This window comes from Notothenia coriiceps, unplaced genomic scaffold (assembly GCF_000735185.1).
Source record: "Notothenia coriiceps isolate Sejong01 unplaced genomic scaffold, NC01 NC01_scaffold00000339, whole genome shotgun sequence".
Classification (NCBI taxonomy): domain Eukaryota; kingdom Metazoa; phylum Chordata; class Actinopteri; order Perciformes; family Nototheniidae; genus Notothenia; species Notothenia coriiceps.
Window position 1 is genome coordinate 19562405 of NW_011333040.1, and position 12840 is coordinate 19575244.

The window sequence follows — 12840 nt, forward strand, 5'->3', positions numbered from 1 at the left end:
AAAAATTCACAAACCGACGAAATCTTTGGACCCCTTTTCACGAGAGGGGTGCATCTTCAGGACGTAGTGTGTAGGGAGAAGTCCGAACCTTGAGTCACAACGGCTGTGACACAGGCTACGGTCGACCTACCGATGAAAGTTCACTCCTACCCATGACACCTCGCTCCCTCCGTCTCCTCACTTTATGAATGGGGGAAGTAAATTTCGACCAAGCAATTTTTTGTACTACGGCCGGTCATAGTTGTGGTCATTCGGGATTTCACTATTGTCTATGCTATTTCATTAATTCATCAGTAAGTTATGACAAAAAGTCGTGAAGTACACCATTGTAGTAAACTTCCCTTCGTAAGCCATGAGGGGTAGGTTTTATAAATTCTGCCAATATTCTTTAATTTTATACACGGACCCGTAGGAGTTCAGTCTGACTAACTCGGTTGTAACAAACAGTCGGAAATAAATTGGTCACTTTCGGGGAACTCTAGTTTTCTAGCATAAAAGTTCCCACTGGACGTCCTAATCAATTGTCGTACATTGTATTTTTGTTGTCTTTCGTTGTTATCACTGTATGTTGTATTACATGTCCCATGTCAAGTTTGAGATAAATGTCACTGCCTATGTGTACCCATACTTGTGTCGTACAGGGGGTCGGCTCAAAAGTTCCTACGTCCCCTTGGTTATTCACGAGTCTAAAATTTGACAAACCCGCTGCAAGGTTAAATCCCTCGACTGTTGATTTTCGAAAGAAGGGATTCGTGTCAGGTATCGAGAACTGTGTAAATATTTTTTTGTAGTACTCTAGGAGTCCGTTATTCATGAAAGTAAGCATCTCTCTTAGCTCTCGTCTATATTGTTTCATCAAATGGACTTGGGTTGTGCCCGAAACATTTCTTCGTACATGGCTACGAGCTCGGAGGCATGTCAATCCACTTGCCGTCTGGAAGGAACCGTATGTCCCATGTCACTACTCTTCCAGAAATGTCAATCATTGTTTCAGAGTCACCGTGACACTATCCGCCGTAGGATTGAAAAGGTCCGTTTTCCCCGACCGTCCCACGTAAGTATATCTAAGTTAGTGGTATGCAGGTCGTGTACCCATTTTTCCTAGTGTCACTGATCGGAAAACGACCGAAGTTTACTCTTGGTGCCTGATACAAAGTAGTGAACTTGTACTTTATGTGTCTGTAAACTTAAAGTGGTTTCGTGTCTTACATACGGCCAACTGTGAATTGAATTTCAGTTGGGGTTCTCACTAACATGTCAGTTCAAATTACACAGGATCTAGAGCCTGCCTATTTGCCTAGTCTGACTCGACCTTTTAGTGTGACCGTATTTCGTACCGTAATAAAGGCGTTGTTTTTTTTTTTTCTTTTTGTTCTGGTAGTGTCTTTCTTAATTTTCTGTTTCTTAGTAGTGCGTATATTTATGTTGTTAATATGAACTTATTTCTTTTTATCCATTGTTTGTGTTTGACTACGTAGCGATGGTATGTTATCTTCCTGGTTATGGTATTAGTATATATTTGGGTGATTCTCTCTTGTCTTTCTTTTTTGTATCTTCTGTTGACTTCCTGCTCCTTTTCGTATTTTGTCTTCTCTCCCTCTGTTTTTTTTGTTTCTTTGTTATCATCTATATTTGTTGCCTATTTATTTTATAGACTGAGTTATATTTATTGTAATATATAAAGACGCTTCTACTGTCGTTCTTCTGTAGTAATTTTTCTTTTTTATGTTGGTTTATTAGTAAATATTTGTTTTTTTTTTTTTTTTTGTTTTATACTATATATACCTTTATCTGTTTTGTTTTTTTTTCACGAGTCAAACTTCCCGTTTGTACGATTGAACCAAGAGAAAAGATTCCAGAAAATCGAATTCACACATTGGAACCGGATAAAGTAGTAAGATTGAGTTTACTCTGACGCTATTGTACACATTTCATACCTACTTCCAGATTAGTCGTGCGCAACATTCGAAAGATTCAATTCTTTTTTTAACATTACCATCCGAAAAGAACTCGCAAACAAACTTTGTTTGACACGGTATGTAAGTTTTTCCTACGAAATTTCATGTCACGTCATCGACTTCGCAACTCCTAACCCTAAATAATTATAATCTGCCTATTATATTTTATTCGATGGTAACAGATTCGTTCTGGCTTTTTCTGGATTTTCGTTAATTTACAGTATTGGAGTTTAACGTTTAAGTTAACTATCCTTTGACAATTTTTTTTTTTTATATGCTACAGTCTGGAACTCTTGTATTAGCTCCCCTTAATAAATGTCAATTCATAAATAACTGGGTTATATTTAACGTTTAGTCTAGGAGGTCTAGTTTGGAAGCTCCCGCTCCCAAAGTTATTCACAGACCCATTTTGGTTTCTTGTATGAACAATAAGTCTACACCATCTCAATATGGTTTGCCTTGATTTTTCTACTTTCACCGCAAATACTAGTGCCCTGTCTACCACGCGAGTGCCGGGTCACTCCTTCCGAACATGCAGCATGTTTCCAATGCACATATGTATTATACAATATTAAAGGGGACCTATCATGCAAAATGCACTTTTGTACGTCTTTTATACGTGAACATGTGTCTCCGGTGTGTCAGGGAACTCACCAAGTGTCATAAAACACAACCCTCTCTCTTTTCCTCCATACCCAAATCTCTAAAAACGCGGCTTTAACGTCAGTGACGAGGAGCTCCGCCTATATGGCCAACTCGCCACCTATCAGGGGAATGAGAGGTTGCCGTGGCATGGTGCATGGTGCCGTGGCATGGTAACAGCATGGTAACATGACGCTCGTAACTCGGCCCCCTCCTTTGCAGGGGGGCGTGGTCAGCTGTAGCACATGCAAAGACAGGATGGAGGAGAGCAAAATAGAGCGAAATGAGGCATGGCTAAAATGCATAATCTGTTTGGTATTTTGAAAAAAAACGTATAAATTATATAGGTATGGCCCTACAATATATTATTCAAATATAGCATGATAGGTCTCCTTTAAGTATGCTGCTGATATGTTCTTAACCTTCCTTGATGTTCACTTAAAACATGAATGTAATGTATGTCTTCTTGTCTTATTTTGTACTTCAGTGAAGGCAGCAACCTCACTCCAGCTCACCACTTCCCAGACTTCCGCTTTAAAACCTACGCTCCTGTGGCCTTTCGCTACTTCAGAGAATTGTTCGGCATCAGGCCGGATGACTACCTGGTGAGATTTTACTTTTCCTGTGTTGCTGAATGAATTAAAGAGGATTCTTACCACTTGGATGCTAGACATTCTTTAAAATATATGGTACAAGATGAAAAACAAATGCACAATGAAGGTTGTTATGTTGTTAATTGAACTGCTAACATCAGTAGGAGCTTTGTATCAGCTCCAATCAGAGGATTATAATTGAACAGGGAGAAAGAGAGCGCAATAAAGAGGAATGTAGGGGGAAAGGAAAGGCAGCCAAGCCAAGGAAAAGACAATGAAATACAAATTAATAAGGACGGTATTCATAAAGATGAGAACTGCAGATAAGGCTTAGAGAGCTAAAAGGGGAACAATGAGAGCAAGATGCCTTGAAGCAGCTTAAAGAGAGCAGAGGGGAGGAGGGAGAGAGGAGGCCTGCAGCTTGTCTCCCCTCATCGGTTTGCAGGACCTGGAGGCTGCATGATTCACTGCTGGGCCTTCAGCAGTCTACCACAATATACATACATTGCTCAGTCAGTGTTTCTGGGTCTCTCATGTGCACATATCTTTAATGCATCGGTTGGTCAGCCACGTTGAAACACCACATCCTGCCTGACATCCCTCTTGGTCAGTCTGTGGTCACTCATCAACATATGTCAGCTCGAGCCATCTGGGGATTTGCATGTTATTTCCATCTTGCTACCAGACTAATTTGTTAAGAGTTTAAGTCTAGTTACACTGACGTTTGGCTGTACGTATGACAAAACAGAATCTCTTTGTTTATCCTTGTTAGTCCATGTTGACGTACTTGCTTATTAAGTGTTTATCCGCCCGTCCTAACATTACTAATGCCTTACCTTAGGGGGAGAGGGGGTTCTAATTGGCTTAAATGATGGAGAGAATGCTTAGACCCCATTTACACGGGAGCGCAAACGGACCGAATTTGTTATCAAAAAGGTCTTCCGTTCACACGCATTCGGCTCATTTAACGTGTCCGTTCACACGAGACCACTGGAAACGCTGTAGTACATATGCCGGGCCTGTAAGTGGCGCTGTACTTCTGCCACAAAATACACCAAAAGCAGCAAAGAAGACCCCCGAGCATGGTTTCCATGGTTGCCCTTCTGTTTATGCCCCGCGCCGCGGTAGATATAGCAACATGTAGTTCATGTTATTCTCCATGTCCACTTGTTGCTGATGGTTGTGGTAGAGGAGCTGTAGATTTTGCACTAACATCTGTGGCATGGTCAGTAGCTACTGCTACTGTATAGCTACTGACCATGCTACAGCAGTGAGCAGCAGAGGTGGGGCTATGGCTTCATCGTTATCAGGAAATGATCGTAGGCAATAGGGCGTACACACTGAGCCGTTTTGGCCCCCCAGAGCGTTCCGTTTGCAGATCTATCCACCTTGGGACCTGTTATCGTTTGCGGGGTCCGTTTCCGCGGTTCCGTTACGGCCTTGTGTGAACGAACGGCCTATACGCGAGAGAAAAGTAGCAGATACAGCCATTTCGTTCTCGTGTAAACACCGCCTTAATTAGAGGTTCGCTGCCGTGTTAACTCAGGTAAAAACTAAGATCCACGGTTTTACCTCGCTACCTGATTTAGAGACCCCTTGTTGTGGCACATAATTTAAGAATTTCATCCCAATCTCACTTTACACGCGTAGTGTAGCTAACTTTAAGGTATTATTTACACACCTCTAACCAACACATTAGCGTACCTTTTAAAGGGGTTTCCCATGGAAGTCCTCAGGAGGTGTTTGGGTGGAGCATTCGGGGACTATGTTCTCATTTATACACTTGTGTGGAATATGTTTGGCATAGACACTGCTTTGGGTGTAACCAGGGTGTGTGTAGGAAATGACTGCTAAACATGCAGAATAACGAGACTGAATTATTGCCCTGTAAGAGCTCTCACATAAACGGCACCAAAGCAATACACATAGAGACATACTGGAACTATGTATGCATTTACCTAATGTATAAAACATCTTTAGAATCAGCCTCATCTCAAGGTCTTTTTTTAATGTTTTTTGTAAATTATCGATGAATCTGCAAATCTGTCTTTATCATGACAAATGTGCATTTTAATATCCCACAGCCCAAGCTGATGTAACACTGTGAATTGTTGTATTGAACCAACAGTTTTAAACCCAAAGATATTTAGTTAAGCATCATATAAACCAAATAAATCATTAAATCACATTGGGGAGGCTGGAACCAGTGATCATTTTGCATTGTGGCTAAAAATGACAAATATGATTAGATCGTTTCCAAATGCCAATGGACCAATCAATTATTTGACTGACCGCCACTCTTGGGATTTAGTGATTTACATCATATTTGCACAAGTAGTCATGATTTAGTGTTTAGGGAGCAAACAGTTGTTTAACAATGCAGTATTTATATCATCTATTTCTCCTTCACAAGATACCACAAGATAACATTGTGAATATGTTTTTCCCTTACATTTTGCAACCTTACGTTATCATTCTGTTTAATGACATACAATGTTAAATTATCCATCCTAATTAAAAAGAAATAATGGTTACATCCGTTTACCTGCCTCTGTGAGTGCATTTTCCCATTTCCATTCAGCCATCTCGTTTCCACACCTTTTCTCTATCCCTGTTCAGCTGTGTTTGATGTTAAAAATTCAAACACAGCATTGAAAAAACATTGAAATTAAATGTGAGGCGACACAGAGAGGTTTTTTTCCCTGAAAGTCTGCCATTAGCAAAACAGAGGCAGAGGCGGCTTCGCTTTTTTGAAAACTGATGTCTGTCATTACTTGCTTTTAAGCAGCCGAGGGAAGAGAACAAGATAATTAGCCGATCTATCCGTCATTTAAGCGAGAGTTTGATGTGTGTATTAAAAGAGCGATAACTAAAAAGCAGTCATTACTTGACATCTTAATGTGTCTAATATATATTAGCTAAGTCTTTTCTACTTCAGCATGCACTATGAATCCACATTCCACCATCAGTTATTTTCATAATTCTGCCATAATGTTTAACTGTAAGTGCTTCTGCACATCTCCACATGATAAGTGTGCTAGTGTGTGACACATTATAATTTGTTTGATCTTGGGCTTTAATTTATTAGTGCATATTTGTTTCAACTTGCAGTTTATGTTTGATCCATAAATCCCACAAATATCTGCGAAACGCTGAGGAAAGCTTGGGGCTGTAACACGTCACGTTCCTTCTGCTGCTGTGCACCATTAAAAGTGTTATGCAAGTGCTGAAAGCTTCATTTGCTATTTTGTGTTTGATCACAGGTGTTTTTAAAAGGAGCTCATTGTCAGCGCTGAAAGCAACATTTGTATTACTGCATGTGTGAAGGAAAAGGTTGAGAAACAGGCATATTGTCCTACATGTTATGAGTGTCTGCAAAAAGAAAGCCCTTCTTTTCACTGCTGTTCCCTACCTTGTGTTGTCCATTGAAAACTGCTAGTGCTGCAGCACGTGTCGACACACTGGGAGCATTTGGCTTCATCTGTGAGGGGAAAATAAGAGTGAGGGAAAATATTTGTCAGACTGTTCATTACCTCTGTTCTGACCCTGATGTATAAAGAGAACTGGATACAGCATTACATTACAACTTTTAGACCCTAGATATTCAAATAAGGGCTATAAAAGTGTTCGTACTGGGGAGTTGATTTAGCTAAAAAAGAGAAAAACGTCCTCTGGTTAACAGATGTCTCTCCCAGTGTAAGACAAAGGGGAAATAGTTCCTTTGGGCCCAATGACGTCACGGACTAAAACAAAAGTGTAGTATCACCTTCTCTCTTCCTCATAAGCCAAAAAGCAGAGCAAAAATCATCAAGCCATTGATCAATTTGTGTTAGGCGATTCAAAAGTCTTGTCCACGAAGAAAAGTAATTTTAAAATGATTTGGTTAAAACTGTCTTTCGTATAAGTGCTGTCATTTTATAAAATGTTCAAAGATTGAACCAGCATTTACCTCCTCTTGTGTGTGTGTGTGTGTCTGCAGTACTCCCTGTGTAATGAGCCTCTGATCGAGTTGTCCAATCCCGGGGCGAGTGGCTCGGTCTTCTATCTCACGAGGGACGACGAGTTCATCATCAAGACTGTGATGCACAAGGAGGCCGAATTCTTACAGAAACTGTTGCCTGGATACTACATGGTAAGCAAAGTGTGTGTATGTGGAGAAAAGCACATGTCAATGTCATGTTATGTAAAAGGTAGGTGAAATCAATTAAACTGTATCGCAGCGAGTTATCTAGGTACATGCACATGAAGTGAACACACAGATCATACACACTGCACCAAAGGTGGAGAAGCCGGGCAGCGTTGGTGTATTTCGGGCCAAAGAGGCCGCTGCACACACGAACCCTTTACTTTCTCATTAAATTGCTGACCTCCAGCTCTGATATTCTCATTTTGACTTTTATTTTTAGAGGTTTATGTAAGACCCTGGAAATCTCTCCTCTGAGCATGACATCCTTTTCAAATACAGCAGACATAACAACTCTATCATATCCGACTGAAACCTGGGGCCATGCGGTTTCATAAGAGACTGGCCGGTGTGTTTCACATAAGATTACCCACCCCCACCCACACCCACAACATAGTCCGCTGGCTCATTCTGAATGAACTCAACCAACAACAGCTCCATGTATGTCCATGCTACTATCCCAGGCTTTTGAGGTTCACAGCCATCAGCCTTGTGTTTATTCCCGTGCCAACAGCCGTGGCCAAAGACCAGTGCAGGAATTTGTCTCATCATTTAGGGCAATAAAGGCTCAGCGCTTTCACTGTGACCTTTTCCGGTGGCCTGAAATGCTCTGAAGAACATTTGCACGAATGATTGGTCTGAGAAAGAGGTTTAATGAAAGCAGTGATATTCAGGCTCACGCAAGATGGCTGCAGCCCGAGGCCAGAGCAGGTGGATTATGGGAAAAGAGGCAGATAACACAGATGGACAAATCAAACCCACGCCAAGATAAACACGGTAGAAAGCCATTAAAACATTGTGTCCATGGATACAATTCTTACATGTCACAGCAAAACGTTTAATTGGAACTGGCTCATCTGTATTCGTAGCAAACACAACGCGCAGCAGCCATTGGTGGAGCGGCTCATGTCTTCCCCCAGCTCAGGAGTGTAGCTCTGGGCAGCATACAGATCGCAGTGATGTAACAGACTCCACCGCTGACACTTCTCTCCCGTCGGTGTATTAGCCCTTCTATTATGTGCCAAGGCTTTCCATCTCCTCTCACGTTTGAATTTATTTCTCTTAATGTCTCTGCGTTGTGTTTTAATCCACTCCTTCTCCAGCCTTTCATGCTCATAGTTGCTCATCTCCCTCACGTGTCTTTGTTGTTGGTTCGTCACTGCTCTGCCCTCTTAACATTGACAGAAGGGTCATGTGTGGCTGAGGGCAGAGGATGCTCTTTCTTTCTCTCTCTCTCTCTCTCTGTCTTTCTGCAACCTCTCTTTTTCTTTTTTGTTCCTCTAATCTGAAGGTCACAAGTGCTGAGCCTTTTAGCCATACGTCCACATTCATCCTTCATCTCTCCTCTGCCGTTTCCTCTTTTTTTCTCCTCATATCTGCTCCTGAATGCTTTCTGTTATGGCTTTTTGGACCACTCTCTCTTCATCTCCCCCCTCATTTCTCTAATGGGAACGAGCTGGCCCAGTTCCCAAGGTCAAAGCAGGTTTTCAACTGAGCCCCCAGACCCTCTTAGTTGAGATTGGTTTATTCAGCACGGATTGGTGATTGATGGGGGGTTCTTTTTGTGTAGAAATGCAGAATCATGCAAAATAGGAGAGATTTGTTTTTACAAATATAGGATAATTGTGTTACTTGATTTTTGTAAGCTTAATGCCTTCCTAAATCCCAAACAGTTGATAACAGTGAAAATGAAATGACAGTTTAGGCATCACCACTTCTTTATTTGAAACTGAGATCTTGACTCATGTTTGTTTCTGTTTTGTAAACTTCCTGGGGCAATCATATGAATAACTGGGTAGACAGTTTGTGTACACTGAGCATTAAGTAGTGTTTATAAATAAACTATTTGCAGAACATGTATCACCTTTCCTTTCGCTCATGTATTTTTTAACATTACATGTAGCTTGTTAGACGCTTCTATCCAAAGCGACTCACATTCTCAATACTGTGGGAAATCCCCACAGGAGCAATTTGGGGTGAAGTGTCTCAGGGACACAACGACATGCTGACTGCAGTGGGGTTTGAACCTGCTCAATTAATCGTATTTTAATCGCGATTACGATTATGGCTTGCAACGATTACGAAAACAATGTAATCTAAATAAAACGATAATTTTTTCAGTTGAATTATACTTAAAGTTCAGGGTAATCAACTGTTAAAAACATACTGTTCAAATGTTTTTTCTCCAATAAATTGATGTTTTCAAAGTAAATGGATAATCGTTTTTTAATAATCGTGATATCAATTATTGACCCAGTGGAGTGAGTGGAATATGTTGAATATGTTTTACCAAAATGTTGTTGGCTATATGTTAAGGAGTTTTCAGGTTGTGACAGTGCACTGCTACATGTTTGTTGATCTTGTTTATTGGTATTTATTATTTTGATATTATTTATTTAAATGTAGACATGAATGTATAATCTATTTTATTTTATTTTGTATTGGTTTTTCAGTTGATTACCCTGAATGTATAATTCAACAGTTAAAAAGTTCAAATTATTATTTGTATTTGTTTTAAAGTACAATAAATGGATGTTTTCAAAGTCAATGAATAATCGCATTTAATAATCGCAATTACAATTATTGACCCAAATAATCGAGATTATGATTTTTGCCATAATCGAGCATCCCTAACGTACACACAACCCACTGCGCCACACGCCTCCCCTTAAAGGTCCCATGAAAAAATGATGTGTCGGGATCCTGGTTCTGTTATATTTTCCTTTCTGTCTTTGTTCGCCAAAAAATAGCATCTTTCAGATATTTTACGTTACAGTGCCAACATTCTCTACTTATGCAAAGTCTAAAAAAATGCACATCTTGGCCTTGGGTGTTTGTAAAAAGGTAATTCTGTAAAACGTAATACAATTTGTGGTGACCCTGACAGCTTCTTCGCACAATTGAATTCCTTTAAACAATTCCCTCAAATGTCCTGCTTCTAAATCCTGTCAGCAGCAAAAAAAACATTTATGAACCTTTAAAAACCTTGTGATTTCTCTTCTTCTCCTTCACTCTTCTCCAGAACTTGAATCAGAACCCTCGCACTTTGCTGCCCAAGTTCTTCGGCCTCTACTGTGTCCAGTCGGGCGGGAAGAACATCCGCTTGGTGGTGATGAACAACGTCCTTCCCCGCGTAGTTCGCATGCACCTCAAATACGACCTGAAGGGCTCCACCTACAAGAGGCGAGCATCCAAGAAAGAGAGAGAGAAGGCCAGGCCCACTTTCAAAGACCTGGACTTCATGCAAAACCTGCTGGAGGGTCTGATGCTGGACCAGGACACTTACAACGCGCTGGTGAAGACCTTACAGAGAGACTGCCTGGTGAGTTAGAGGGGGGGACGGAGACACAAACAGCTGCTGTGTTAAAGCTCTTCACTGGAACCACTTCTATTTTGTCTAAGCTCAGATAGACAGGCAAGAGACATGGACGAAGGAGGGAGAAGGAGCCTAGGAGAGAGAGATCCTTCAGTGAGGGGGAGGGAGATCCTAGGCAGTTAGGTTTAGCGGAAAATTATAAGCATGTTTGAAGGAAGGATAAAGTTATACCCTAAGGCTGAGTCTCAAAGGGAAAGAAACAAACATAGGGTAGAAATGCAACAAAAAAGAAATGGAAACGTGCTGGAATAACCAGGATATTATGGGGCCTTGTTCAAAGATACTATTTAGAAGTTTTAGGAAATCTTTGGTACTAGTGCCTTTAAGGGAACCTCAGTCACTACACATTTAATCGAAATTGGTATGAAATCCACAATATTGGCTAGTGCAGTATTCACAGTTAACCCAATTTTTGGTAAAGGCAAAATAAGTGAGTATAAAGTGAGTAATGTTTTACCGACTTAATACAAAATCTTTGTTTGGTACAGATTATCATTTTTAGTAATAACGTGAAGAGTATTCATATATCGCAATAACTCTGAATGATCATCCTCTATTAAAGTCTTTAATATCACAAATCATACTGCAATTAGAAATATGAGTCAAACTAATAGCAGTTATTTGTGATGAAAGCTTCCCAAGGCCTTTACATAGAAGTCAGTCCACAGGCTGTTCTAGGCAACCAAGAAAGTCGAAGGAAGTTAACAAGTTTTGAGTTACGTTATAATCCTTTCACTCCTTGGCAATACAAAGCGATAATTATAAATGTAAAGTGTTACCTTTATTAACTTTTAATAAAAGAGGAGGAGGGAGGGAGATTGGATTGAAGAAGGCAGTGAAAGAAACAAAAGCTATTTACGAGAGTGTTTGGCATTCCCAGGATCCCTCGCTGTAAATTAGAGCTTTGTTACAGCACTGTGTTTAATAAGGGTTCTGCAGTGGTGGCCGGCCTGCCCTTGTCTCTTAAATCACCACCTCGTAATAACCTTCTCAGTGCACGTTCTTGTTAGCCAGTGTGATATACTCCCTATCTTATGCATAGTTAATTAGTGTGTGCATCACTCTGTATCGCTTCATGACTCCTGTCCTCATTCCCCCTGGTGCTGACACTGTTATGCACTCTGGATAAAAGCTTTGAGACAGATTTATACGTCACGTTTCCGTCAGTCACCGCTCACTTCCTGTCCCCTGCTCAGGTGCTGGAGAGCTTTAAGATCATGGACTACAGTCTGCTGCTCGGGGTTCACAACATGGACCAGGCGGAGAGGGAGAGGCAGATGGAGGGCTCCCAGGGCGAGAGCGATGAGAAGAGGCCCGTGGCCCAGCAGAAGGCCCTATACTCCACCGCCATGGAGTCCATCCAGGGGGGGGCGGCCTGCGGGGGGAACATCGACACCGACGACACGTGAGTCAAAGAGGCTGTGGCAAGAGAGCCGAGTGATAAATGTGACACTGAATAAAAGGGGGGAGTGCATCTACTAGACTTTAGGGCTTTGCATCTTCACTGGTCTCACGATTCGATTACGATTATCCTGTCCCCGATTCGATTTCCCGATGCATCACGATTCTATATTACTGCACATTGCTTCTTTTTCCTCAATGAATACATGCAGTAAATGCATTATTATGTACATTATTTAGAAAGTGCTTCAGAAATCAATAACATAAATGTCTTGACATTAATTTATAAACCAAAATAAATCAATTGTATAGTTCTAGGATTCCTATATCTCTGTGTGAAATTGTTCCATCCTCAAAAACTAATGCTTCTGCAGTCTAGCTGCAGCTTCTAGCGACGGTCTTCTGCTCAAAAAAGGACACTGAATGTCCTGAATGTGGCATCACAAACAAGACTTGAGTCTGAACACAGCAGACAACTGGAGTATTTACAACGGTATAAAAACAACAATACTGCATGTGGGTGCACATTTACATTCTCTGTCGTACAGTTACATAAATCCATGATTGTAGGAGATTAAGTTGGCTTCATCATATTTCAATAATTAAGTGAATAATAAAGTTTCTATCAGGTCACTCTCAGCCTGTCACTCATTATTTTCAGGGGGGGGCGGGGTTTGGAGCAGCAGA

The 12840-nt window shown here is 40.9% G+C and overlaps 1 protein-coding gene across 1 annotated transcript in view; it reads left to right on the forward strand.

Moving 5' to 3' along the window:
• Window positions 1–12840, forward strand: part of pip5k1ca (phosphatidylinositol-4-phosphate 5-kinase, type I, gamma a) — a 57508-nt gene that overhangs the window by 28903 nt on the left and 15765 nt on the right. Inside the window, exons 5-8 of the mRNA XM_010778744.1 lie at window positions 3077–3205; window positions 7173–7325; window positions 10399–10698; window positions 11949–12157. Of these exons, the coding sequence (XP_010777046.1) occupies window positions 3077–3205; window positions 7173–7325; window positions 10399–10698; window positions 11949–12157 (791 nt within the window). The remainder of the gene's footprint in view (window positions 1–3076; window positions 3206–7172; window positions 7326–10398; window positions 10699–11948; window positions 12158–12840) is intronic.